This window comes from Chiloscyllium plagiosum, unplaced genomic scaffold (genome assembly GCF_037043375.1).
Source record: "Chiloscyllium plagiosum isolate Xiang-an unplaced genomic scaffold, Cpla_swu_hap1 HiC_scaffold_26, whole genome shotgun sequence".
NCBI lineage: Eukaryota > Metazoa > Chordata > Chondrichthyes > Orectolobiformes > Hemiscylliidae > Chiloscyllium > Chiloscyllium plagiosum.
The window spans coordinates 50,395,523-50,423,201 of NW_028270164.1; the positions used below are offsets into that span (position 1 = coordinate 50,395,523).

The window sequence follows — 27,679 nt, forward strand, 5'->3', positions numbered from 1 at the left end:
CACTATCATTGACCAAGGGCTAGAATTAGCCACTAACTCTATCTCAGCACCCAATTTTGATTTCATCATTGCCTTTTAAAGCATAACATTGGCTTGCTCACAATTGAGGCAAATGCTAAACAAGTCTCACCTTGTGACTACTACTATAGTACCTAGCTCTTCATTTTCTGGCAGAGTGTGGTGCCATTCACACAGCTGAGATCCCAAGTGATATGGCATGATGCAACCAGGTCTCCCCGTTAGCTATTCCTGCACCAACTTCACTTTCTCTCCCACAATATTAACTGGCTAATATTCAATGGGTAAACATGGAATCAAACAAAAGCAGTCCAGAGATTGATAACTGGGGTTCAAAATGGTGTGGCTAATCAGGCAATCAAAGATGTGAAAGTGGGATGAGGCACACCATACATGACAAACATTACCAGCATGTTATCAGGTTAGAGGCTTTTGCCCATAACCAATTACAGCATTTCCATCATTCAAAGCACCAATTGGGTGTGAGAACTTGGACTTCTGGGTGAATGGGACAGAAAGCAAGTTGGTGTAATAACCCAGAGGCAGCTGATTACTAATTGCTACTAATTGATATCAAATTGCAGTTCTCGGAATTATTTTTAGTAGTACTAGGCTAGCAGATAGATTGCGATTTCTACCTTCAGTTTTTTTGTGAAAAATCTAGAGCTCTAATCGCATTGTAATACTGTGAGCTCCCTTGTTATAGTTAATGAGGATTTACCTCAGCCACAACATTGGTGACCTGTGACCACTGGAGATTGGATCTCTTGTAAGTTATAAACAATGCTGTAAAACCCAGCACTTAAGCTATGTCACCATTTCAAGTGACTTGGTGTTGGTTGGATGCAGCTCTTGGAAAGCAGCTGGATATCTTACCACTTTAAAAACGCAGTACAAAAATGCCACTCGTCTTTAAGTTAGTTAGGTAAAGAATGTGGTGAGACAGGGTGGATCATAAACAGGACAGTCCTGTCAAACTGACTGATCTGTGACAGTGTAGCAAATTTTATCCAATACTTTTAACTTGGAATAAATATTCACAGTGAAAGTGCCTTTCACCTCACTTCACACCTCATGCATGCCACACTTCATGTCAGGGATTCGTGTCAGGCTATATTAATGTTTAGTTGACGGCAAGGCAGTTGCTCTTTTCAGAACATGCTTTGGATGTACTGGCAGGCAACATTCTACTTGAAGTTTTTCATAATTTTAGATGGAAAAATTCCTCCTTGTGCTCAATTTATTCACACATGCCATGCCCTGAAGTTACTAAATTAACTATTTAAATTCAGTAAAACCAATGCAAGAATCTCATACAATGTCCAGTGATCCAGGTAGACAAAGTCAATTTAAGATTTCAAACTTTATGGTAAAACTTTTTATTCTAGTTTTTCATGACCATTAACAGGGACACAGGAGAAAGCCAGGTGTTTTATTTTCTTTCTTGCAAGAACAAAGCAATCTCCCAGTTTAGACAAACCCCAAACTGTGAGCAGAGGCGAAACAGAAACAGGGTACTGCCTCTGTCCCACATCAACAATTAAATTCCTGATCTTATTTGGTATAATAACACAGACCAGTTATTTGATTACTAACGCTTGATATCAACTAGTCTCCCTGTTTCTATGCAAAAGGCATATATACAGTACCAACAATTAACGTTTCCACCTTGATGCATTAATATACTTTTTAAAAAAAAGTCAGCCGTTCTTTTTCATTCGGCATTACACAGGGTGCCCTTTGTGGGAATAACAGTGATATTTGTTTTTAGGCACAGATCTGTTAGTTTCTGGAATAGGGTTCCAAGGCTGCAGTGCTCCACAGCATCAAACTTGTATTTAAAGATTTAAATGAAAGCCAGCACTCATGGCACTCGAGTGTTTCAGATTTTTTTTTTCCTAACATATAAAGGCAAATAAACTTACAAATTCAAATTAGCACTGATGTAAGATGCTGTTTGATTTTAAATCAAGCTCCTATAAGGTTGAGAGACTAATAAGGCTTCCTGCTTATTCACTGCCCCGAGCCTGTGCTTTACCTTTTTTGTATTTTTTTTGTTTTTGCTTCATTTTGTATTTTTTTTAAGCTTTTGATAAAAGCACAGACAAGTTGTAGAACTGAAGATTTGCTTGAAAATATAGGTTAACTGTGTTCCATTTGGGACTGGGAAACACAGGGTAGTAGAGGCAGACTAATCTTGCGTAAACCCTCCCCTCCCCGAAGATACTGCATTGGGTAATGTGCTTGCTGGGGGAAGAGAAAAGAAATCAATCGATGACTCCAGCTTGACGAATCTTTCTCTCTGCAATGAATCCCTGCAAGTAATAAAACAAATGGTTAATTTCTCGACTTCTGTAGCAAACTGGTATAGCAGAAACAAATTGATAAGACTTCAGAATTACAACTTTCATTGGCAAGAAAACTGCAGAGTTGACCTAAAATATAATAAAATTCAGGAGCTAAATTCTTCACACTTCAAAGCCACAATTGCCAAACTTTACACTGATCTTAAATACCTTGCAGGCTTCATTTGCAAGTCAAATGCATGGTAAATTTGATTTACAGCAGGAAGACTGGAGGTTGGCAAATGTGGTGCCACTGTTTTAGAAGGGCGGTAAAGACAAGCCAGGGAACTATAGACCGGTGATAGCCTGACCTTGGTGGTGGGCAAGTTGTTGGAGGGAATCCTGAGGGACAGAATGTACATGTATTTGGAAAGGCAAGGACTGATTTGGGATAGTCAACATGACTTTGTGCATGGGAAATCATGTCTCACAAACTCGACTGAGTTTTTTGACAAAGTTACAAAGAAGATTGATTAGGGCAGAGCGGTAGATGTGATCTATATGGACTTCAATAAGGTGTTCGACAAGGTTCCCCATGGGAGACTGATCAGCAAGGTTAGATCTCACGGAATATAGGGAGAACTATCCATTTGGATACAGAACTGGCTCAAAAAGGTAGAAGATAGAGGGTGATAGTGGAGGGTTGTTTTTCAGACTGGAGGCCTGTGACCAGTGGAGTGCCACAAGGATCGGTGCTGGGTCCTCTATTTTTATCATTTACATAAGTGATTAGGATGCGAGCATAAGAGGTACAGTTAGGAAGTTTGCAGATCACACCAAAATTGGAGGTGTAGTGAAGAGCGAAGAGGGTTACCTCAGATTACAACAGGATCTGGACCTGATGGGCCAATGGGCTGAGAGGTGACAGATAGAGTTTAATTCAGATAAATGCGAGGTGCTGCATTTTGGGAAAGCAAATCTTAGCAGGACTTGTACCCTTAATGGTAAGGTCCGAGGGAATGCAGGTAGATAGGACAGTGAAGAATGCATTTGGTATGCTTTCCTTTATTGGTCAGAGTATTGAGTACAGGAGTTGGTCGGTCATGTCGCGGCTGTACAGGACATTGGTTAGGCCACTGTTGGAATATTGCGTGCAATTCTGGTCTCCTTCCTATCGGAAAGATGTTGTGAAACTTGAAAGGGTTCAGAAAAGATTGACAAGGATGTTGCCAGGGTTGGAGGATCTGAGCTATAGGGAGAGGCTGAACAGACTGGTGCTGTTTTCCCTGGAGCGTCGGAGGCTGAGGGGTGACCTTATAGAGGTTTACAAAATTATGAGGGGCATGGACAAAGTCTTTTCCCTGGGGTAGGGGAGTCCAGAACTAGAGGGCATAGGTTTAGGGTGAGAGGGGAAAGATATAAGAGACCCCCAAGGGGTAGCTTTTTCACGCAGAGGATGGTACGTGTATGGAATGAGCTGCCAGAGGATGTGGAGGAGGCTGGTACAATTGCAACGTTTAAGAGGCATTTGGATGGGTATATGAATAGGAAGGGTTTGGGCAGGGTGGTGGCAGGTGGGAGTAGATTGGGTTGGGATATCTGGTCGGCATGGACGGTTTGGACCGAAGAAGGGTCTGTTTCCACGCTATACATCTCTATGATCCAATTGTGTTATGCAGACAAACACTCAATTACTGAAACCAGAGACTTGGTCGCTTCCTGAATTTCTGCCCTCTTCTAGTTCTACAGAAGGCAGCGGATAAAGGTACCAAATAACAAAGTGATTGTCAATGCTGACTGTTGGCAGGCCATGAGACAGAACAGTCAGGAAGAGGATCTTTTAAAGTCTTCCTCAGCCAAGGATACTGTGACTAAGCATGATGTGACCACTGTGATCCCTCTGGGATTTCAGTATTAAGGGGCCAAGCCTACACACTGCACCACATGCTAAACTTAAAATAAGTGTGCAATATAACCATGAGGACTACCTTTCAGCAGAAAAGATTACACCCATGAGATGATTTGTGCTGTGTCCTAAAAATTCAAGATTTTATTTCTCTTCAGAACAGAGTTATGTTTCTCAGCTAATCTTTTTAATAGGGCTTCTAGGTGCTTAGGGATTGTCATCTGGATGAACTCTTAGTAGTTTGGTTTTTGAAGGGACACAATCAAACTGGTATCAGATGATTGAAGTCTCAGTCATCTAATTTTATGCTGGTATCCCTGTAGTTTATTACAAATGTCAACTCTTACTTCGCTTGTATTTCTCAAAGAGACCTCTCATACGTGCTCTGTCAAGCATACAGCATTTAGTTTCTGCCCAAGTTTGAGGTACAATAGCTGTGTATCTCTAACTCAGAAAATAGCTCCAGTTCAGATTTTCAGTTTGCACTGTAGCTGAAACAATATCCCAAAGCTTGGAGAAAGAATAGAAGCAGTTTCACACTCTTGCACCACTAAGGTCTAATAGAAAACACAATGGAGGGTATTAAGGGAGGCTCAAAAATCAACTCAACTGAAACATCCTGTGCAATCAAACATTGTGGACTCATCAGCTTAGGGTCATGGACCAGGAAGTATATATCAAATCTGGACATCTTGATGCAAATACACATGTTAAATAATTGGGAATTAAAAACATGGAGCAAACATTTGCATCACAGGCAACTCAATTGTTGACAAAACTACAGTAAAAACAAACCTGTGAAGAAGTTGCTGGTGCTGTTAAAATATCTGTTATTGGAGGTAAATTTCAGCTGCAAGATAGTTTAGCAACTACATTGACAACTGTTGGTTCATTCACAAAACCAATAGCTCTGTACTCAAGATCATATTGGTAACTGATGACAAGCTGAAAACTAGAATGCTTTTGAATCCCTAATGACTGCTGTGATCTAAGTCAGGACAGGAAGACCAATCTTGTGTGCTGATTTACCTATTCAGCTGGACTGCCTCTGTGGGACTTCTAAATAAAACTCCAATGTTCCTCAAGTTATAAAGAGGCAGGTGATGTAGTAAGGGGGTTGGTGATGGGATCTGGTTTCTGCTCAACTTCTGCCATTCACTGGGCTTACGACAGTTAAAAAGGCTATTCAGATAAGGTGCTGGCAACTTTGAAACTATATATTGTAGTGAGTGCCTTTAATATAGTTAAGAAATGTGAACCACAAATCAGCATAGGTTGAAACTGCACTTTAGTTTTTAAAATGTCCTGAAAAATACAAGTTTGATACTGATAAGAATAAAAAGTTGAAACAATGCTAGTTTTGGCATTTCCACTGAGGGATAAACCTCATGAATAATCAAGCAACATGTTAAAGTCCCAGGCCTATTTGACCTGAATCATAATTGTGCTTTTCAGTAAGATTTAATAAATTCAAGTAATTGCAATGTTTTGGGAAAAGAGACAACAGTTTGGAGTCTTGATTACAAAACCATAATTCAAATCAGAGGGGAGCGAGAGGTCAGACTTGAGCAAACTATTAAAATGTAAGTTCTAACACAAATTACTCATGAGCGTATCAACCACCTGATTAAAACTTCTCACCGCCATTACAGTATTTACCTTTGAGTTATCAGGTCCCTTTGGTTGGCGAAGCACGACCAGTTTTGGAGCGCTTGCGTCATCCAATGTGATGCTCTTCAAACGATGTACTAAACGGTCAGGACGTGGAGCTGCCACAGGTCGAGGGCCCTCACTACACACAAAAACAAAACAATCCAGTGAAACCTACTACTTACTAAACAAGTGAGAACATTTTTGCTTTGCACTCAATTTGCAAGTGCATTTTGACAGAACGGAGGGATTTAGGGAAGAGGCGTGCAATTAAGGGCTAGTCCTGGCTGGCTAAGTTAGAAGTCTGCATAGTGCATTTCAAATGGAACCTTTTGTGCTTTCACCTGAAGGACAGGATCCGAGGGATAACATTTCACCTCAAAGACAGCACCTCCATAATGCAGCACCTCTTTGTCAATTAAAATATCAAGAGGGTGGTTTGAACCCACAACCTTCTGATTCAGGTAACACTCCGTATTGTGACCTCTACATAAAAAAAGCTAATGTTTTGATTTTCTGAAAATAAAATCATGGTAGTTGGTTAGCAAGGTTCAAATCACATGGAATACAGGGAGAGCTAGCCATTTGGGTACTGAACCAAATCAAAGAGACACAAGGTGGTGGTGGAGGGTCGCTTTCAGACTGGAGGCCTGTGACCAATGGTGTACCACAAGGATCGCTGTGGGTCCAATGCTTTTTATCATTTATAAAAATGATTTGGATATGAACGTAGGAGGTATGACACCAAATCTGGAGGTCCAGTGGACAAAGTTTACCTCAGAGTACGAGACCTTGATCGGATAGGCCAATGGGCCGAGGAGTGGCAGATGGAGTTTAATTTAGATAAATGTGAGGTGCTACATTTTGGAAAGGCAAAACAGGGCAGGACTTATACACTTAATGGTAAAGTCCTTGGGAGTGTTGCAGAACAGACACCTTTGAGTACAGGTGCATACGTCCTTGAAAAATGGAGTCACAATGAAAGCAATGTTTGATACTCTTGCCTTAATTGTACAGTGCATTGAATATAGGAGTTGGGAGGTCATGTTGTAGCTGTACAGGATACTGGTTAGACCATTTTTGGAGTGCTGCATTCAGTTCTAGTCTCCTTGCTATAAGAAGTATGTTGTGAAACTTGAAAGGGTTCCAAAAGGACTTAAGGATGCTGCAGGGTTGGAGGGTTTGAGCTACAAGGGGAGGCTGGTGGGGCTATTTTCCCTGGAGCAAAGGATGAGGAGTGGTTTCATGAAGATTTTATAAAATGAGGGACATTGATAGGGTGAATAGTTTAGGTCCTTTGTCCAGGATAGGGGAGCCCAAAACTAGAGGGCATAGGTTTAAGGTGAGAGGGGAGAAGATTTAAAAAGGAAGTGAAGGGACAATGTTTTCACACAAAGAATGCATGTATGGAATGAGCTGCCAGAGGTCGTAGTGGAGGCTGGTACAATTACAAGATTTAAAAGGCATCTGGATGGGTATAAGAATAGCAAGCGTTTAGAGGGATGGGGCCAAATGTTGGCATATAGGACTAGATTTAAGATACCTAGTCGGCATGGATGCTTTGGAACAAAGGGTCTGTTTCTTTGACTGAAAATTCTCTTTTAAAAAAAAAGAAAAACTGATCTGACTGTGCTCTCACTATTCTATTAGAGTCAGAGTCAGAGGTGTACAGCATGGAAACAGACCCTCTGTCCAACCCGTCCAGATATCCCAACCCAATCTAGTCCCATCTGCCATCACCTGGACCATATCCCTCCAAACCATTCCTATTCATATACCCATCCAAATGCCTCTTAAATGTTGCAATTGTACCAGCCTCCACCACATCCTCTGGCAGCTCATTCCATACATGTACCACCCTCTGCATGAAAATGTTGCCCCTTAGGTCTCTTTTATATCTCTCCCCTCTCACCCTAAACCTATGCCCTCTAGTTCTGGACTCCCCGATCCCAGGGAAAAGACTGCCTATTTATCCTATCCACGCCCCTCAATTTTGTAAACTTTTAAGGTCACCTCTCAGCCTCCAACGCTCCAGGGAAAACAGCCCCAGTCTGTTCAGCCTCTCCCTGTAGCTCAGATCCTCCAACCCTGGCAACATTCTTGTAAATCTTTTCTGAACCCTTTCAAGTTTCACAATATCTTTCCGATAGGAAGGAGACCAGAAATGCACGCAATATTCCAACAGTGGCCTAACCAATGTCCTGTACAGCCGCAACATGACCTCCCAACTCCTGTACTCAATACGCTGACCAATAAAGGAAAGCATACCAAATGCCTTCTTCACTATCCTATCTACCTGCGATTCCACTTTCCAGGAGCTATGAACCTGCAGTCCAAGGTCTGTCTGTTCAGCAACACTCCCTAGGACCTTACTATTAAGTGTATAAGTCCTGCTAAGATTTGCTTTCCCAAAATTCAGCACCTCGCATTTATCAGAATTAAACTCCATCTGCCACTTCTCACCTGGTCCAGATCCTGTTGTAATCTTCACTGTCCACTACACCGCCAATTTTGGTGTCATCTACAAACTTACTAACTGTGCCTCTTATGCTCGCATCAAATCATTTATGTAAATGATGAAAAATATTATTTGAACATTATTTGGGAAATTGGTAAAAAATAGGATTAAAAATTCACTTGTTAAATCAAGATAATACTTTCAAGGGTTTCAATTTCAAAATTTAGAATTTTAACCCAAATTATAGCAAATTTTTAGATACACCTGAAATGAATAATCTCATCTGCACCACAGAAAATCAAGCAACAGCTAATAATGCTTCTGGGAGCACACTACACCAATGTCAGCCTGTGCACTGAGGCAAGTTTACAGAACTCTCCTTACACTGGACAGATCCATACTTGTAGATCCAAAACATTTTGCAATGGCAGTTACAGAAAAGATGCAGTCATGTGGTATGCATGTGCAGCATCTTAAACTATTTTTGAATTTAACTACAAGCTGAATATTGTTGAAGTCAACCTGACAGCTTAGTAAATATTATATTTTCTATAATTTGACAGTACAAGGTTTGAGTGTATTTCTGGCTTGAAATGTTAAGAATTACTAAGCTTGGCTACAATTTTTATGTCAGATTGCAGTGTCATATGGAATGGATTTAACAGTTTCTGCTAAAGTGATAAGCAAAACAAAAATTAAAATCAGTAATTTAGTAAACTTTAGCTGACGAATCAGTGAACAGCCATAGCTAGGGCATCATTACAACATCCACAGATAAGGTATTAAATGATCACCAAATCCAGATAATTAAAGACTGAGCATCAAAACGTCTTTTTTGCTTTTTTTATGCAATACATTTTTTTGTTTACACCAAAAGCTCACCTGACACGGAACACATTGCAGGCACTGCACTTTCCTGTACGCTGGTTTAAGATGACAGAGAACTCCACCTCATCTCCTGGCTGCAACTCAACACCATCCAGTACCTCATTCACACGGAAGAACAGCTTTTTACCATCACCAACTTCATAGTTAATGAAGCCAAACTAGAAAAACCACAGTCATCATTAGAAGGAGCATACACAAAGAAAATGGACACCATGAACAGCAACATGTAGAAATCCAGTTTGGATTGCAAACTTGCTTAAAGCTTTGTGGGGCTGTGTTACATTAGGTTTTCGAACTATATACAAGCCTAAACAGTGAAATTAAAAACTGAAAGGCTTCTTCAGCAACTTTGGTTATCACTCAAGTTCAAATCTAATGGCTTCAGGTTTAAATGATCTCAAACTCTGACCAAGAGGAGGGGACAGAAAAGTCAGACACACGAGTAGTTATTACTCAAGGGTGGCAAACTGACAGCTGCAGAGATAAGTGGCACCAGAAAAACAAATTTTGCTTTGTAAGTGATTAGGGAGAATGTTAATATCGCAGGGAGAGAGAAAGAAAGGCAATAGTGGTACTGGGACTGCACACCACCTGAAAGTCTTAAGTTGAATTCAAAATAAGCAGGCCAGTTCCTGAAGTTCATATTAGTGAAATAATATGAATAATTTTGCCTTATCCTTTAATACAAGCTAATTTGTTCAGCCCATTCATAAGATTAAATAAAACAGCCCCAAAATATTTTGCTTTGCCCATTTCTCCTGCATGGTATTGTTGGAATTAAACTTTTTTTAAAAAACTACAAATAGCATTTGTTCATTTGCCAATTTAAAAAAACACAAAAAAAATGAATTCTTTAATGTCATGTACTGGTTGAAGCAGTCATTAACATTATACAGATCTACCAGCACAAGTCAGTGGAATTTATACATCTCAATACACCCTTTGCAAAAATGCAGCACGAATTGTATATTGCTATGGAAACTATTATAGCTTGAAACAGCTTGCTGCTATGCTGTACTTTGCATAGGAAAAGCTACATTACAATTTTACAAAGAAACATTAAGTCACTATATGATATTTTAAAAGTTATTCTGATAAGTGCACTTATTAATGTACTTGGATGTCTCAAATCTGTACATCAAATAATCCTTCACTTTGATTGAAACCTTGCTTACTTCATTCCATCTACAGCAGGTCCTATTCAAAATTACACAATCAAATACTTTATAATATATATGCATGTCAAAAACATTTGTTAATTACAGGAAATCCTCTCTGCAAAATTGTAAATTCACCTATCTGCAAACAAAAATAAACATCCACGGGCAGTAAAAATCATATTCACAATTTTTAAAATGAGTTCTGCACTTGCGACTTTCATAATTTGAGGGTTCTCAAATGGAACCCCCCCTCAATTCCCAAACCTCTCGCAGATACTGTGGAATGACTGTACCAAATTCTGAAAGGTGCTGCCTTCCATACCAAAAATGGAAAAAACTCCCACCTAGCACATTTTTTTACTCTAAATCATTAAATCTTTAAAATGATATTGAAATATTTACAAATCCATAATTTGAATCAAGTAGCATACAGTTTGGCAAAGGCAGCAAACCTGACATCCATACATGCTTAACTGTGACCCGGATACTTACCTTCCTGTTTTCCAGATGAAGGACCTCACTTTACATTTCCCTCTTTCAATGCCTCAAGTTCAGTAACTCCATGAAACTGCCTGATGTGGCTGACATCCCTGACTCTTACACTTGCAACAAGCATGTCCAGCTGCAGCTGTTTGACCTCATGATGGCTCTGGAGCTGCAGATGGACTCATTGTGGAGCATCCACGATGTTGAGGTGGTCGTGGATAGCAAGTTTAGTGATCTGTACACACTGCAGATTAGAACTGCCGAGGGAGACGGTGAATAGATGACCAAAAGGCAGAGAAAGAGTAGGAAGGCAGTGCAAGTGTCCCCTGTGGTCATATCCCTCCAAAACATGTAAATCAGTGTTGGGGAGATGGCTCACCCGTGCAGGGCAGGAGTTGAGGGGATCATGGCACAGTGATGGGCACTGCTGTTCAGAAGGGCAGGAAAAAGACTCATTCTATTGCAAGGGGAGTAGATAGGCGGTTCTGTGGCCGAAAGAGAGACTCCCGGATGGTATGTTACCTCCCAGGTGTTCGGGTCAGGGATGTCACCAATTGGCTACAGAGCATTCTGAAAGGGGAGGGTGAACAGCCAGTTGGCGTGGTGCACACAGGCACCAATGATAAAGTTAAAAAAAAACAAGACTAGGTCCTGAAAACAGAATTCAGGAAGCTAGGAGACAAGTTAAAGAGGACCTCAAAAGGTAGCGATCTCAGGATTGCAAGCAGTGCCACATGCTAGCCAGGGTAGTGATGAAAGAATAGGCAGGACGAACACGTGGCTTGAGGGATGGTAATGGGGGGGGGGGTTCAGATTTGTGGGACACTGGGACTGGTTCTGGGGAAGGCAAAACTATTACAAATTGGGTAGTCTACATCTGAACCAGACTGTAAGTAATGTCCATGGGAGAGTTTTGCTACTGCTGTTGGACGAGTTGGGGGGTGGGGGTTACAATGATGTGGCAGGGGGCTGGGAACCAGAAGGAAAGATGAGTAGACAGTGAGGTGGAGATTGTGAGGATCACGAAGTTAGCGTTAATAAGGGAAAGCGTAGGCAGAGAGCAGATGAACGCAAAAGAACTGGTGGTCTGAAGTGCATATACTTTAATACAAAGAGTATATTGGGTAAGGTACATGAACTTAGGGCTTAGATCAGTGCCTGGGAATATGATGTTATTGCAATCAGAGACTCGGTTGAAGGAAGGGCACGATTGACAACTAAAATCATGCAAGTAAAAAGGTCATAGACACTTCAGACCGGACAGGAAGGGAAAGGGCAGGGGGGCGTGGAGAATGAGTTGCATTGCTGGTCAGGAATGATGTCACAGCTGTGCTAAAGGAGGACACTATGGAGGGCTTGAGCAGTGAGGCATTATGGGTGGAGCTGGGAAATAGAGAGGGTGTATTTACATTGTGGGGGCTATATTACAGGCCTCCCAACAATAAGCGTGAAGAACAAATAGGTAAACAGATTATGAAAAGATGTAGAGGCAACAGGGTGGTGGTGCTGGGAGATTTTAATTTTCCCAACATTGACTGGGATACACTTAGTGTCAGAGGTCTGGATGGGGCGGAATTTTTAAGAAGCATCCAGGAGAGAGTTTTCTAGAGCAGTATGTCAATAGTCCGATGAGGGAAGAGGCCATACTGGACCTAATGTTGGGGAAAGAGCCAGGCCAGGTGGTCGAACTTGCAGTGGGGGATTTCTTTGGGAACAGTAACCACAATTCTGTAAGTTTTGCAATACTCTTAGACAAAGGTAAGTGTGGACCTAAGGGAAGAGTACTAAACTAGGCCAAGGCCAATTATATCAAAATTCGGCAGGAGCTGGGAAATATGGATTGGGAGCAGCTATTTGAAAGGAAGTCCACATTTGATATGTGGAAGGCTTTCAAATATAGGTTGAAGATAGTGCAGGATAGGCATGTACCATTGAAAACAAAGGGATAGGAAAGGCATGATTCATGAACCGTGGATGACAGGAGAAATCATGTGACTAGCCGAGGAAAAAGGGAAATGTACATGAAGTCCAGGCAGCTAAGAACAGAATAGGCTTTGGAGTATTATCGGGAGAATAGAACTAATCTTAAATGAGGAATCAAGCTGGCTAAAGGGATCAAGTAACTCGTGCAAGCAGAATTAAAGAGATTCCCAAGGCCTTTTATCCATATAAAAGAAACAAGAGGGCAACTAGAGAAAAGGTTGGTTCACTAAAGGATAAGGAAGCAAGGAAGGTTGTGTAGAATCTGAGAAAATGGGTGAGATTCTCAATAACTATTTTGCATCAGTGTTCAGATGGGATCTACCCCAAGTTGCTGAGGGAGGAGAGCAGGGAAATAGCTGGGCCCCTGACGGATATCTTTGTAGCATCCTTAAACACAGGTGAAGTGCCAGAGGACAGGAAGGTTGCTAATGTTGTCTCCCTGGACAAGGGTAGTAGGGATATTCCAGGTAACCACAGACCAGTGAGCCTGATGTCAGTGGTCAGGAAGTTGCTGGAAAAAGTACTGAGGGACAGGATTTATTTATATTTGGAAGAGAATGGGCTTATCAGTGATAGATGAAAGATGATGTCATATGCATGGACTTTAGTAAGGCGTTTGATAAGGTTCCCCAGAAAAAGCGAAGTCACACTGTGTTCAGGATATTCTAGCTAGGTGGATAAAGAACTGGTTGAGCAACAGGAGAGAGATTAGTTGTTGAAGGGAGTTTCTCAAAAAGGAGAAAGGTGACCAATGGTGTTCCACAGGGATCAGTGCTGGGGCCACTGTTATTTGTAATATACATGAACGATCTGGAAGCATTGTTGGCATGATCAGTAAGTTTGCAGATGACAAAGATTTGTGGAGTAGCAGAAAGCATAGTGAACTGTCAAAGAATACAGGAGAATATAGATAAACTGGAGAGTTGGGCAGAGAAGTGGCAGATGGAGTTCAATCCAGACAAATGTGAGGTGATGCATTTTGGGAGGTCTAATTCTAGAGCAAGCTATACTGTAAGCGGAAGAGGCTTGGGAAAAGTTGATGTGCAGAGTTGATGTGGTTCGACTGCATTTAGAATACTGAGTACAATTCTGGTCGCCACATTACCAAAAGGATGCGGGCGCTTTGGAGGGGGTGTGGAGAAGGTTTATGAGGATGCTGCCTGGTATGGAAGGCGCTAGCAATGAATAGAGGTTGAGTAGGTTAGGACTGTTTTCATTAGAAAAAAAAGATTTTGTGGAGGAGGGTCCTGATTGAGGTTTACAAAATCATGAAGGGTATAGACAGGGTGGATAGAGAAGCTTTTCCCCCAGGGTGAAGGATTCAGTAATGAGAGGTCATGGGTTCAAGGTGAGAGGTGAAAGGTTTAAGGGGGATACACGCAGAAAGTACTTTACACAGAGGATGGTAGATGCCTGGAACACATTGCCAGCAGAGGTAGTAGAGGCAGGCACAGTAGATTCATTTAAGGTGCATCTGGACAGATGCAGAAGGAGGTGGGGAGCAGAGGGATACAGATCCTTGGGAATTGGGCAATAGGTTTAGACAGTGGATTTGTATCGGCTCAGGCTTGGAGGGTTGTTCCTAGGCTGTAAACTTTGTTTGTTTCTTCTTTGCCTGGATGTATTGCTGGATATTGCATTCAAACCTTTGGGACATTTATTTTAAACTATAACTACATTGGTGATAATGGATACTAAATGACCAATCTCACTGTGCAATTTTATTGCAAAAGATTAAATGCTCAAGCTTTAACAAGGTTAGGATTTTTCATCTGCAAGAGGGTTAGCAGACAGTATAAAGTGGATAAGCAGTAAACTCTTAGCTGCAAACATCAGAATGTTACAAGCAGAGTCAGTAATTGGGGAAAGTGGGAGCTTGCATCAACTGTAATGCAAGGAAAGGCAAAGTTTAATTAACTTAATTCAGACTAAAAATCTGGAAATTAACACTTCAGAACTTACCACTGCAGCAAGTCTTCCAACTTCTAGTTGCATATAAATTAATGCTATCACAACCTTTAGGCTAATGTCACTAATGCTTTTTTGAAAAAAAAACATGCACAAATAGGTTGTCCATTTGTGTACTAGAATTTAAAGCACTTTTTTACACTTTGTTGCATACAGCCAGCTGTCATCCTTTTTGAAAGGAATGCCAAGTATTTTGGATGGTAAATAAAATGAAACAGGAGCAGGAAGAGGTCACACAGCCTTTCAGCCTCCTCTGATAGTCATAACTCCACTTTCTAAACCAATTCCTTGGGAATAAGGGATTCAAGTATAGGACAAGTAATGGGTGTAGAATCATGATCTTGTTGAATATCATAGGTGGTTTGAGGGGACTAAATTTATATTTGTGCTCTTTCACAGCCAAAATACTCTATCCTCGTATCCTTCAAGTCCTTACTATACCAAAAATCTAGTCTTGGATTTACTTAAATTACTCAGCATCCACAGCAGTCTGGAGGTGAAGAATTTCAACAGACCCACAATTTTATTTCTCATCAGTCCTAAATGGCTGACCTATTCTTTGACTGTAGCCCTAGCTCTAAGCTCTTCAGTCAGGGAGAGTCACTTCACAACACAAGCCATCCAAGAATTGTGTTTCAGTGTGATTTTCTCACTAACCTAAATGACTTTGGTTTAGCTGTGCAGCAGTTATAACTTACCTAATAGGGATTCTCAAACTGTGGACCCAGCGGAACTTCAACCAAATGCTAAAAGCTACACCACTGCCACACCACACCCACCCAAAGGTTTGTAAAGTGACCCAGCCAGCCAAACTCTGAAGCTTGAATGCAGTGACTGAAAACCTTGTGAAGGTGGTATACTGTTCCACCTACAAAAATTTAGTTAACAGCCTCTTCTTTCCAGCCACCAACTCCTCACAAAAATCCTCAACCTACAAAAAGAACTGCATTAAATCTCAAATTCTTTTGTTCACCATAAACACAGCAGAACAAAGCCTTGAACTGTCAAGCCTCAAAAACGGACTTCTGTGGCACTGTCAACTTGTACAAAATGAGAACAGTTGACTCAAATTGATAATATTCATTCAACAAGTTATTTGCCTGCATGTCCAAAACCAAAAGGGGCTGTGCTGAAAGGAAAATGGCATTTTTGCCAACAGTGCCCTAGAATACGCAAACTGACTAGTCACTGAGCATCAGAACAAGCTCAAGGGACTCCGAATGACCCACTCCCATTCCTATGCTTAAAAAAAAATGAATTGTGGCAAATTATTTGAATCACCAGTTAACAGCTATTCAATACTGTGTCACAGCCACAATTATAACTGAATATAGTGAACAAACATTAGTTCACAAATTAGAGTGTACAGCTGGATTCATACTGAAATCCTAGCGGCAGACAAGTTAATGATCTCTTAGAGATACCAAACTGCCCACTTGGCCCCCAGTAAAGATTCCCACCCACCTGGGTAACTAGTGGTCCTATCTTCCAGAATCAATGAGAATGTTGTCAAAATTTCACAGGCAAATTACCACAAAGTTAGCCACTTACTGGACGACTTCACATAAATATTCATTGTTGTGTGCACTGACTCATCTGAGAACAGTAGAGCTTTTCCACAAGTGCTGTTAAGTAATTTACACTGCTGACACCACTGGAGCTTAAAATTGTATTCTCAACTGAGGTGAACATGCAGTTTCAGCAAACTAGACAAATCCCAGCTTCTGATGTCTCGATGACTTTCCCCACTCATTGTAACAGTGACAATATCCACCATCATCCTAACATTGCTGACAACAGATTTTGTAATTAATACTAGGATCTTCTCTGTTAGTGTATCATGCTCTGCATTTTACACACTAAGCCATCAATTTATGTACAATCTAAGAAAATCTGTACCAATATTCTTTCAGTAACACTTTGAACAGATATATTGCAGCATGCCAGTTTGAGGTTCATCTGTTGTCATTAGAATATATGTTGGAGCTTAAGGATTGACAGCCATGCTTATAAAAAACTACCAAGAACATTTTTCCCCTCCAATACTGGCTACAAATCAAAAAAGCAACAATAAAACACCCAAACTAAAGAAACACATGTTAATAATCTTCTTATACTAAGTTCACTGCAGTATTTCATTATTTCACTGCTATGGTAATTACCAGTACTATTAGTCCAGTATAGTTAAGTTCTCTACAACTCCAATGCATTTATATTTAATTTTTAAAACTCTTATTTGTACTATATGACCATGTAATTAGATGCATGCACTCAAAAACATGCTTACCACTCAGCTCTGTCCATCTCTGAACTGGCCACAATAACCATCCTGATTAACAGCTTATGCTCAAAACACCAACTTTCCTGCTCCTCGGATGCTGCCTGACCAGCTGTGCTTTTCCAGCACCACACTCTTAGACAATAACCATCCAGCTCAGGTAAAGCAAAACATTAAAAGGGCCCAACTCTCCTCCTCTACACCACCCAGATATACACAGAGGAAGAATTTTAAGGTTACCTAAAAATTGTAATTGCTTCGTGGACAGTGTCTCACTCAATAAGGGGAGAACACAGTTCACGCAATTAAGTTCTAAAACTCAACTATTGGAAGAAAAATTCTAGAAACCCCCAATATCTGCTTAACTGAAGTAAGTGTGTGTGTATAATGTAATGCCAAATTAACTCTCACCTGGTCTTTCACACAATCCACAGTGCCTCTTCGTAAAGGTGTGGCATCATAGGCCAATTTCTGTCCTGTTAGGGTCACAATGCATAGCTGGAATTTGACAGTTTCCCCCTTCTGAAGGCAATCTGTTTTGTTCGCCAAACTAATGATGCCGAAAGGATACACCTCTCCTTTCATTGGCCCTGCAAGAACATACCAAATCCTGAATACTTAAAAACAGTATTAAATATTATTTTTCAGCACACATTTTAAAACCACCAGTACATGACAACAGTTAATTTAGTGCTTCACAAAAGCTACCTGAACAGTTCTGGATTAGTACGTTAAAAATGGCTTCTTGGCATGGCAACAGTCATCTTCAGTGCAGCAGAAATGATAGAAGAATTCCACAGTCACAAAACCCAAGACATAATCATGAGCTATTCTGAACAAAGAAGAGACGGAGGTGGCAAATTCAAGCCAAGTGATACTAGGGTTTTTGGGATAGCAAAGAGACTCAAGTGGCAAAATCTTCTCAGATCTGTCAGTCAACCACATGCGTGGATGACTAGAGAAAAACCTCAACTACAAGCAGACAGCCCATTAATTAAGGATCAAAATAAAATGCTATTACTTCAGTCATGTTTGTTCTGAAATTGCAAAATGTCAAATTTTGACAAACACTTCTGCACTAAAAGATATCATTCTACTTTGGAATGTAGCTTCTTTATGAGATCTTCAGGCATTCCAATTCAAATGAAGTAAAGTCAGAGTTGGAGAGTACAGAAAAAGACCCTCGAGTCCATCTTGTTTGTGCCAGATATCCTAAACTGATCTAGTCTCACTTCCTGACATTTGGCATGTTTTCCTCTCAACCTTTCCTATTCATGTACCCATCCAGATGCTTTTTAAATGTTGTAATTAAGTAGAAAAATATTGCAAGAATTTAGAAAACTATTTTAAAGCAAAATATTGAAAGATGCTTCACATTAATGCAATCATAGATGAAAAGATGGTTACAAAGAGGCAATTCCCAAGAGATGGAAATGTAAAGGTTTCAGCAAAGCTTGCGGCCTAGATTTAGCCAAGATGTACAGAATAGTTGGACTGAATTAAAATAATTTGAGAAGTTACACAAACTTGGTATGTACAAGGTGGTAAAAGGGATGATTTGGCAGAGGTTTAGGATATTAAATTATACAGAAAACAGTTTCAGCTATTTGGGGAATCTGAGATTGCAGACCCAACAGGAGTGAAATTAGAAGCTAGCTTCACACACAAATTTGGAACACTTTTCCACAAAATAGCAACTGACTTGAAATAAATTGTTACTTTCAATAGGAGATTGATGAATTCTTGTTAACCAAATATATTAAATGAATACACAGCAATGGCAGGTTTGGAAGTTGGATTGCAGATTAGTAATTATTTAATTGAATGGCAGAATAGTCTTAAAAAGGAATAAAAGACATCCCCAATTGCTAAAGATGAGAGACACCAATGGATAGGAGACAAAAGGCTAGAATCAAATGGAGAGGGGGCTTACAGAAATGGAAATAGAAAAGTCCATAAACAAGTGCAAATTATAACCTAAACAAAACCCATAATTATTGAGAGGCATTAGTCTCGTAGCAATGTCACTATCCTTAGTACGGTTACTAGTTTAATGTTTTGGGAACGTGGATCTGAATTCCACCATGGTAGATGGTGAAATTTGAATTCAATAAAGCAATGCAGAAAAGTTATTCTAATGACAACCATTTCACCTTCACTGATTGCTGTAAAAATCCATCTGGTTCACTAATATCCTTTAGGGAACAAAATCTACCATCCATTTAGTCTGGCCTAGTTTGGACATGACCCATTTTGAAACTCCCTCTAAAATGACCCACCAAGCCACAATTCAACAGCAACTTAGCTTGGGCAACAAATGCTAACATGATCCATACCCAATGTAAGAATAATGAAGAGGGTCACTAAAGTGGAGTGACTGCATCATGTTCAGTTAATTGCTCAATATAGTTTTAGACATTAATCACAGAGTCCAAACATGCTACAAGAAATTCACAACATAACCTCACCTTCTTCTGTAATCTCAATAAGTCCCTGATATTCAGCCTGTTGGGGATCCACACTGCGCAATGGCCTCACCACTTTACCAGTATAGACAGTCGGATACACTTCATCACTGGGACCATTCACTGTTTTTTTAAAAAAACACAACATTAGCAGCCTGGCTTTTTATTTAAAGTAGTTCAATGCGATTATCGGTAGCTGGTAGCAATAAAACGCAGAAGCAATAGAAACCTGGTATTCAAACTAAGTAAGAATTCCACTAACTAACTTTCCAAGATATCTTAAACCAATTCTGAAACAAAAATGCTTTTTAAAAAGAGACCAAAAGACAGATACGAGGGATTTGCAATCATCCTTCATAATATTTTTAAGTGAGGGAAATCGGGGTACTTTGTAGTTCAGTTTTACCCTTTCTGGAATTACCCTCGATTTCAACACAAAATGATCCAAGGCCTCGTCATCTAACCTGATCAGAGCAAACATTTCAGACAAAAGCCAACAATGTTTCATGCTGTGTTGAAATGCAACAATGCTTCGACATTTTAGATGAAAGTGAAATCTCCAAATTTCCCTTGTTTGTGCTGCAAATCAAATAGCTGTTTGGCGATACTTGAAATTTCAAGTCTAAAACTTCAAACAGCAACACCAAAAGATGAAAGTGGCAAGTCAAAATAGACAATTTTTCTCATGACTACAAAGGTAACTGATGATCCCTGCTCAATAACAAGCCATCCCTGCAGATCATGTACCAAACTGTAGCCAGTTCTTTTCTCTCTTCACGCACCGCCCCCTTCCCCCCAACCGTAACCAATTGGGGAATCTTACTCAGGGGTCTGAGTGATTTGCTACTGGAGCATCACAACAGTCTCTTGGACAAATCTACAGATTCTCATATCAACCTCCTTCCATTGTGTTCCTCCTAAAAGCATACAACTTATTGCTGGGTTACAGGTACAGTAAACTTAGAACCACATGCAGATACTATTTTGCACACGGATGTCAGCTAATGGTAGAATTTGAATTCAATTTAGATTCTGGAATTAAGAGTCTGATTGTCAATTGTTGAAAAACCCAACTGGATTCACTAATGTCTTTTAGGGAAGGAAACAGCTATCCTCACCTGGTCTGACCTACACACGAACTCCAGACCCACAGAGTCTGGTTGACTCTTAACTGCCCTCTGGGCAATTGGAGATGAGCAATAAACACTGGCCTAGCCACCAGCGCCACCCACATCCCATGGATGAACAAAATATGTTGATTTCAGTTGTTGAGTTTTGAACGAGTGTGGGTTTGGGTCCCCGTGTAAGGAGGAGGTTTAGTAGTTAGTCAACCTTTCTGGAGCCATATGATTTTTCTAAAAACCAGGAGGAGTCAATCTTGGGCAATTTTTTTTCTCCTGCACTGGAAGTTTTATCAGCAAAGTAAACCCTTAAGCATTAGTTGGCTTTCTGTTCACACAAATGAGGATTTTCATTCACAAGAATGTTCTGCTTTCTGTTTACAAGAATGAGCTCGGAGGAAAAACAGTTTGAAAAGCTGTTGTTCGTTTACAAAGATCCCAAGAGATGTGAAATAATTTCTCCTGAAAAAAAAAGGAAAGAGTTTACACAAGTTAGGATTAGGTTACCTCAGTGCAAATAATTTAAAGCTCCAGACCACAATATTCACAGAATCCTCAAAGTTTTGTTTTGATGTTGAGAAGCTCTAACTTGTGACTAACCTCGGAGGAGGCTACCAAATTCTCAGGGCAAAAACTGAAATAAACAGAGTCAGAGATACACAATATGCAAACAGACCCTTTGGTACAAAGCTTCCATGCCGACCAGATACCCTAAGTTAATCTAGTCCCATTTACCAACACTTGGCCCATATCCTTCAAAAACCACTCCTATTCATATACCATCCAGATGCCTTTTAAATGCTGCAATTATACCAGCCTCCACTACTTGGACGGCACGGTGGCACAGTGGTTAGCACTGCTGCTTCACAGCGCCAGAGACCCGGGTTCAGTTCCCGCCTCAGGCGACTGACTGTGTGGAGTTTGCACGTTCTCCCAGTGTCTGCGTGGGTTTCCTCCGGGTGCTCCGGTTTCCTCCCACAGTCCAAAGATGTGCAGGTCAGGTGAATTGGCCATGCTAAATTGTCCATAGTGTTAGGTAAGGGGTAAATGTAGGGGTATGGGTGGGTTACGCTTCGGCGGGGCGGTGTGGACTTGTTGGGCCGAAGGGCCTTTTTCCATACTGTAAATAATCTAATCTAATCTAATAATCTAATAAAAAAAATCTAATCTAATACTTCCCCTGGCAGCTCATTCCATACACACACCACACTCTGCAAGTAAACATTGGCTCGTACGCCTCTTTTAAATCTTTCTTCGGCAAACTGGCCCATCTGATCAAGATCCCATTGTACTTGGAGAAAAAGAAAACCACCTTTGCTGTCCACTACACCACTGACAATTTTGGTGTCAGCTGCAAACTTACTAACTATACTTCCTACGTTCAGATCCAATTTATTTATACAAATGAAGGAAAGCATAGGACCCAGCACTGAGCCTTGTGGCACACTACTGGTCACAGGCCTCCAGTCTGAAAAACAACGCTCCAACACTACTGTCTTCTACCTTTGAGCCAGTTCTGTATCCAAATGGATAGTTCTCCCTCTATTCTGTGATCTAACCATGCTGACCAGTCTCCCATGGGGAACCTTGTCAAAGTCCATAAAGATCACATCCACTGCTCTGCCCTCAATCCTGTTACTTCTTCAAAAACTTCAAGTTAGACAGACATTACTTCCCACATACAAAGCCATGCTGCTGACAATCCCTGATCAGTCCTTGCCTTTCTAAATGCATGTAAATCTTGTCCCTCAGGATTCTCTCCAACAACTTACCCACCACCAATGTCAGGCTCATCTATCTATAGTCCCCTGCTTTTCCTTACCACCTTAAATTGTGGCACCACGTTACCCAACCTCCAGGTTTCCGACACCTCACCCATCACTTTCGCTGATACAAATATCCCAGCAAGGGGCCCAGCAATCACTTCCCTAGCTTCCCACAGAGTTCTAGGATACGTCTGATCAGGTCCTGAGGATATATCTGCCTTTTAAGGCATCCAGCACCACCACCTCTTGATTCTCCCCCCCCCCCCCAAGATGTCACCATCTATTTCCCCACATTCTATATCTTCCGTGTCCTTCTCCACAGTAGATACTGATGCTAAATACTCATTTATATCGCCCCAATCTTCTGTGGTTCCACACATAGGTTGCCTTGATCTTTGAGAGGTCCTATTCTCTCCCCAATTATCCTGTTGTCCTTAAGGTATTTATAAAGTCCCTCTGGGTTCTCCTTAACCATATTTGCCAAAGCACACTCGTCCCCTAATTTGCCCCTTGATATCCCTCTCAAGTATACTGCTACCGCCTTTATTCTTTAAGGATTCACCCTATCTCTGCTGTCTATACCTGACATATGCTTCCTCTTTCTTGACCAAAACCTCAATTTCTCTGGTCATTCAGCATTCCCTATACCTACCAGCCTTGCCTTTCACCCCAACAGGAACACACTGCCTCTGGACTCTCATTTTTGAAGACTTCCCATTTTCCAGCTGACTTTTTACTTGCGAACATCCATCCCCAATCAACTTTTGAAAGTGCTTGCCTAATATGGTCAAAATTGGCTATCCTCCAATTTAGAAATTTAACTTTTCAATCCTGTCTATCCCTTTCCATCACGGTTTTAAAACTAGAATTATGGTCACTGGCCCAAAGTACTCCCCAATGACACCTCAGTCATTTGCCCTACCTTACTTCTTCAAGAGGAGGAAATGTTTTGCACCTGCTCTAGTAGGTACATCCACATACTGAATCAGAACAGAACATTTTCTTCTACACATTTAAATTCCTCTCTATCAGAACCCTTAACCCTATGGCAGCCCCAATCTTGTAATCTCTCAGGTCAGAGCAGCATTTACTCGCTCTTAAAGGTACAGTATGGGGGGGGGGATCCAAGATGCTGGTGACCCAAGAGGATTGCATTTGCTGGGCTCCACGTCACATCGGCTGGACGGAGGTAGAGCCCGTCCCATCCATGTTTCTCTGAGTAAAAGAGCTGCAGAGCCTGAAAATTTTACTTACCTTCGTTTTTGCTGAGGGAGAGTGCCAAAAGTAGGAGGTTCGCCCAGGGCTGAAGCCATGGCCCAGCACACTGAAACAGTGGGCTTGCTTACTCACCAGACCTTGGTTGGGGAGCTTGCCAAATCTCATAGGCCTCGGAGTGGATTGAAGAAAAGAGGTAAAGCTGGCCCCGATCTCTGCTATGCTGCAAGACCTGGGGAAAAGGAGTGATGAGCCAGAGCGCCAGGCCACAGAGGTGGAGGCAGAGGCTGACTCATCCAAGAGTTGGATCGATGCCATGGAAACCAGGTCCATGGTTTGCTGGATCTGTGGATGACCTTGAGAACAAGGGCAGAAGAAAGAAACTTTGCATTTTTGGCATGCCAGGGGGGACAGACTATGAGCAGCCAGTGGCATTCTTTGAGAAGTAGCTCTCTGCAGGATAAAGATTGAGGGCACCCACTGGATCACAGCACGAAGGCCAGGAATGGACAGCACCTTCACCCTGTCCTGGTACAGTTCCATCATTATAAAGACAAACAGAGTCGTGGAAGCTTCCAGAGTCCAAGGGAAGGATCAGAGGGCTCCAGGGTCATGTTTTTCCCAGACTTTTCGGCAGCAGTGATGAGGAAAAGGAAGGCCTATGACAGCACCAATAGGAGACTGACTGCACTTGGGATCCAGTACTAAGATTGTAATAGATCTGTACATTTATTTGACTTGTCAGAGGAAGTGAGGAACTTTGTGCACACGCTGACTTAAGTTGGATGACTGAAAAGACAGGCAATGTATTTACCATAGGGTCTATTACATAATGAAAATCACCCGCTACCATAATATGCTGAGATGAGGTTAACCAGTTTAGTACTTGAGTGGGTGGGTTGTGGGATAATAAACATTTAAGATCCTATATTCTTTCCCATTCAAAGCTTTAAGGATTACAAATCTCTCGTGTCTCTTTAATATACTCATAATTTATACGAGAGATTCTTCCTAACAAGTATCTCGTTCCTCCCCCCCCCCCTTAATTCTCATATTGAAAGATAAGAAATAAACCCAGTCATACCCATTCTGTTGCAGTTTCAGATGCTCTGCATCATCTAGATGTGTTGCAACAAGGCATCATCCATCCCCTCCCTTTTAAGACTGAAAAGTACCTTCTTCCTTTTGACCAGCGAGTAACTCCTCTTAATGTTCCACTTGAACACATCCTTTGCCATAACCTTCTGTAGCACCATTTAGACTCGAGGGAGAACTCTAACTACGAATCACTGAGCTTCATAAAGTCCATAAAACACATTACAAATTACAACAGTTAAAACCTACAAAACTTTCAAAAACTATGTGCACCAAAAGTGGAAACATCAGGGCCAAAGGCACTGATTAGAGGAATTTACCCACTCCCCATTCAACTTGGGCAATTTAGGGATTGGTGTCTTGAACTAGGATTAGTAGATGTTTGGAAGCACCTTCACCCTACTGGCAGGGATTTTACGTTTTTCTCAAATCCACACAAAAGCCTTCCCAGGATGGATCTCTTTTGGACCCCTGCAGCGCATTTGGGATCAGTGGTGTCATGTACAATTGGCAACATCACTATTTCTCATGCCCCAATGTCTCTAATGGTCAAGAGTAAGGATACTACAGTAGGTTCAAGGCACTGGCAAATGGATCCCTTCATCTTCAAGGATAGCAAGTTTACGGAATTCCTTTCTGCCTTACATTTGCAAAACAAAGGCTGTTTGAACATGGGGATAATCTGTGCAAATGTTGAGCGTATCTTGCCAGGAAAAGGAATGCTTCCCAAGCCATTATCTCAATCAGCGAAAATACTGGAAATTTAATCCATGATTCTAAAAATATTAACAAGGTATTTTGGAAATTTTACTCCAAACTATACCAGTCTGAAAGCTGTGACGATGGGCTGGTTCGGATGGAGTCCTTTTTAAGGATTTGGACCTTCCAGAAGTGACCCCTAAACAATAGTTTCTCCTTAATGCCCTGTTGTCGGTGCAAGAGGTGCAGGAGGCAGTGAGGCAGCTTCAGAATGGAAAGGCACCTGGTCCCGACGGGCTCCCCAGTGAGTTCTATAAAGGAATTTAAGTATACTGTCAGGACCGATGTTTAACGACTCATGTAGTCGTGGCCTCCACCGGCCATCTTAGAGAGGTGAACACCCCTCATCCCAGAAAAAAAAGGGAAGGCCCCAGAGGACTGCTTCCTACAGGCCCGTCTCACTTATACAGCCATGACAATTCTGTTTAATGAATCAGTTATCCAGAGAGGAAGAACTACAAACACATGAATATGTATAAATTTATGCTCTCACTGGTAGAGCGTTAATACTTTGTTTTGTTGAGCTATGTTATTATTATTACTACTACCACCGTCATGATTTAGCTAGAAATTAGTGGGTTTCTTTGTATTGTTTCAAATTATTTTGTTTAGTATTTGTTGCAATATCCAAAAAATTTTTAAAGTTACAGTACACACCTTCATAACACCCAATCCCTGAGCCAAATCTCTTATTACCATGATATCCCAGTCCCATGTTCATAACCACGCCCTGAATTCATCTGCCTTCCAGTTAGGCCTCTTGCATTGGAACAAATGCAGTTTAATTTATTAGTCCTACCTAGTTCTCTGCTTTATTCCTGCCTGCCTTGGCTGTTTGACTTGCTCCCAGGTGGAGCTCCTTCTACCTCTGAATGCCACCCCCTCCACCTTATAGTTCAAATCCCCCTGAACAGCTCTAGCAAACCTCCCTGCCAGCATATTTGTCCTCCTCCAACTCAGGTGCAATCCATCCTTGTACATATCACTTCTACCCAACAACAGAGATTCCGATGATCCAAAAATGTGAACCCTTCTCTCTCACACCAGCTCCTCAGCCACGCATTCATCTACTCTATTCTCCTATTCCTACCCTCATTAGCTTGTGGCACCGGGAGCAACCCAGATATCATTACCCTAGAGAAGCTCCTCCTTTTTAAATTCTTGCAAAACTTCCTATATTCTACATTCAGAATCTCATCCTTTTTCCTTCCTACATCACTAGCTCTAAATGTGTACAACCTCCTCCTGCTGGTCCCATTCCCTTTTGAGAATGGTCTACACATTCATATATTCTTGATACAGGCACCAGGGAGGTAACAAAACATTCTGACTGGTCACTGCCAGCTGCAGAAACAGTTGCGCCCTTGACTACACGGTCTCCTATCACAACTTTGAATCCGATGTACCCCTTGCTCCATTAGAGCCAGTCTCAGTACCAGGAACTTGGCTGTTCATGCTCTATTCCCCTAAGAGTTCATCACCCCCTATATTTTCCAAAACAGCATACTTGTTTGAAATGGGGATAGCCACAGGAGACTCCTGCACTACCTGCCTCCCTCTCCTATCTTTCCTGGAGGTAACCCATCAAACTGTATCTGTGGGGTTTTTCCCCCCCTTCCTATAACTGCCATCCATCACACCCCCAGCTCCGGTAAATTCCTCACTGTTTCTAATTGACCCTCCAACCAGTCCCTGCAATCTGACAGGGATTCACATCCAAATACTTACTGTCGACATCATCAGTAACAAGGAAACACTCCCTAATCTTCCTCATCCGACAGGAAGAGCACATCACTATTGTACGCCATCTTTGCACTTAAATCTGCAGAACCAGAAAATAGCAGCCTTCCTGCCCAAAAGACCTGCTCCAGGCTAACTTAGTACTTATGATTTATAGTTTCAAATTTCCATCAAGAGACAGATGTCTATAAAACAGAACCAATAAGTACCTACTTTACTCACTATTGTAGATTTAAAATAAAGCAAGATTACATTTGAACCATGCAACTATCTGCTCTTGTGCTGTGAGCTCTTCCACACCGGGTTCCTCAAAAAGGTCAGCTGTGATTTTCACTGTTTGTTCATTTTTCTTAGATGCACTCCAATGTCCAGAAATACTTTAACTCTAGCAGCAAAAGACAGTAGCTGTGCTGATTCACTGCTGTGTCAGACAGCAGT

At 41.3% G+C, this 27,679-nt stretch overlaps 1 protein-coding gene across 6 annotated transcripts in view; it reads right to left on the bottom strand.

Moving 5' to 3' along the window:
* Positions 1–1,381: 1,381 nt before the first annotated feature.
* csde1 (cold shock domain containing E1, RNA-binding) overlaps positions 1,382–27,679 on the bottom strand; it is a 97,373-nt gene continuing 71,075 nt past the window's right edge. For all 6 annotated transcript variants that reach the window (XM_087973716.1, XM_087973711.1, XM_087973717.1 and 3 more), the window contains 5 exons: positions 19,549–19,668; positions 17,492–17,670; positions 9,200–9,363; positions 5,869–6,001; positions 1,382–2,333 (listed from right to left, as the gene is read on the bottom strand). In XM_087973716.1, coding sequence (XP_087829842.1) covers positions 2,286–2,333; positions 5,869–6,001; positions 9,200–9,363; positions 17,492–17,670; positions 19,549–19,668 — 644 coding nt within the window. In that variant the 3' untranslated portion in view covers positions 1,382–2,285. The remainder of the gene's footprint in view (positions 2,334–5,868; positions 6,002–9,199; positions 9,364–17,491; positions 17,671–19,548; positions 19,669–27,679) is intronic.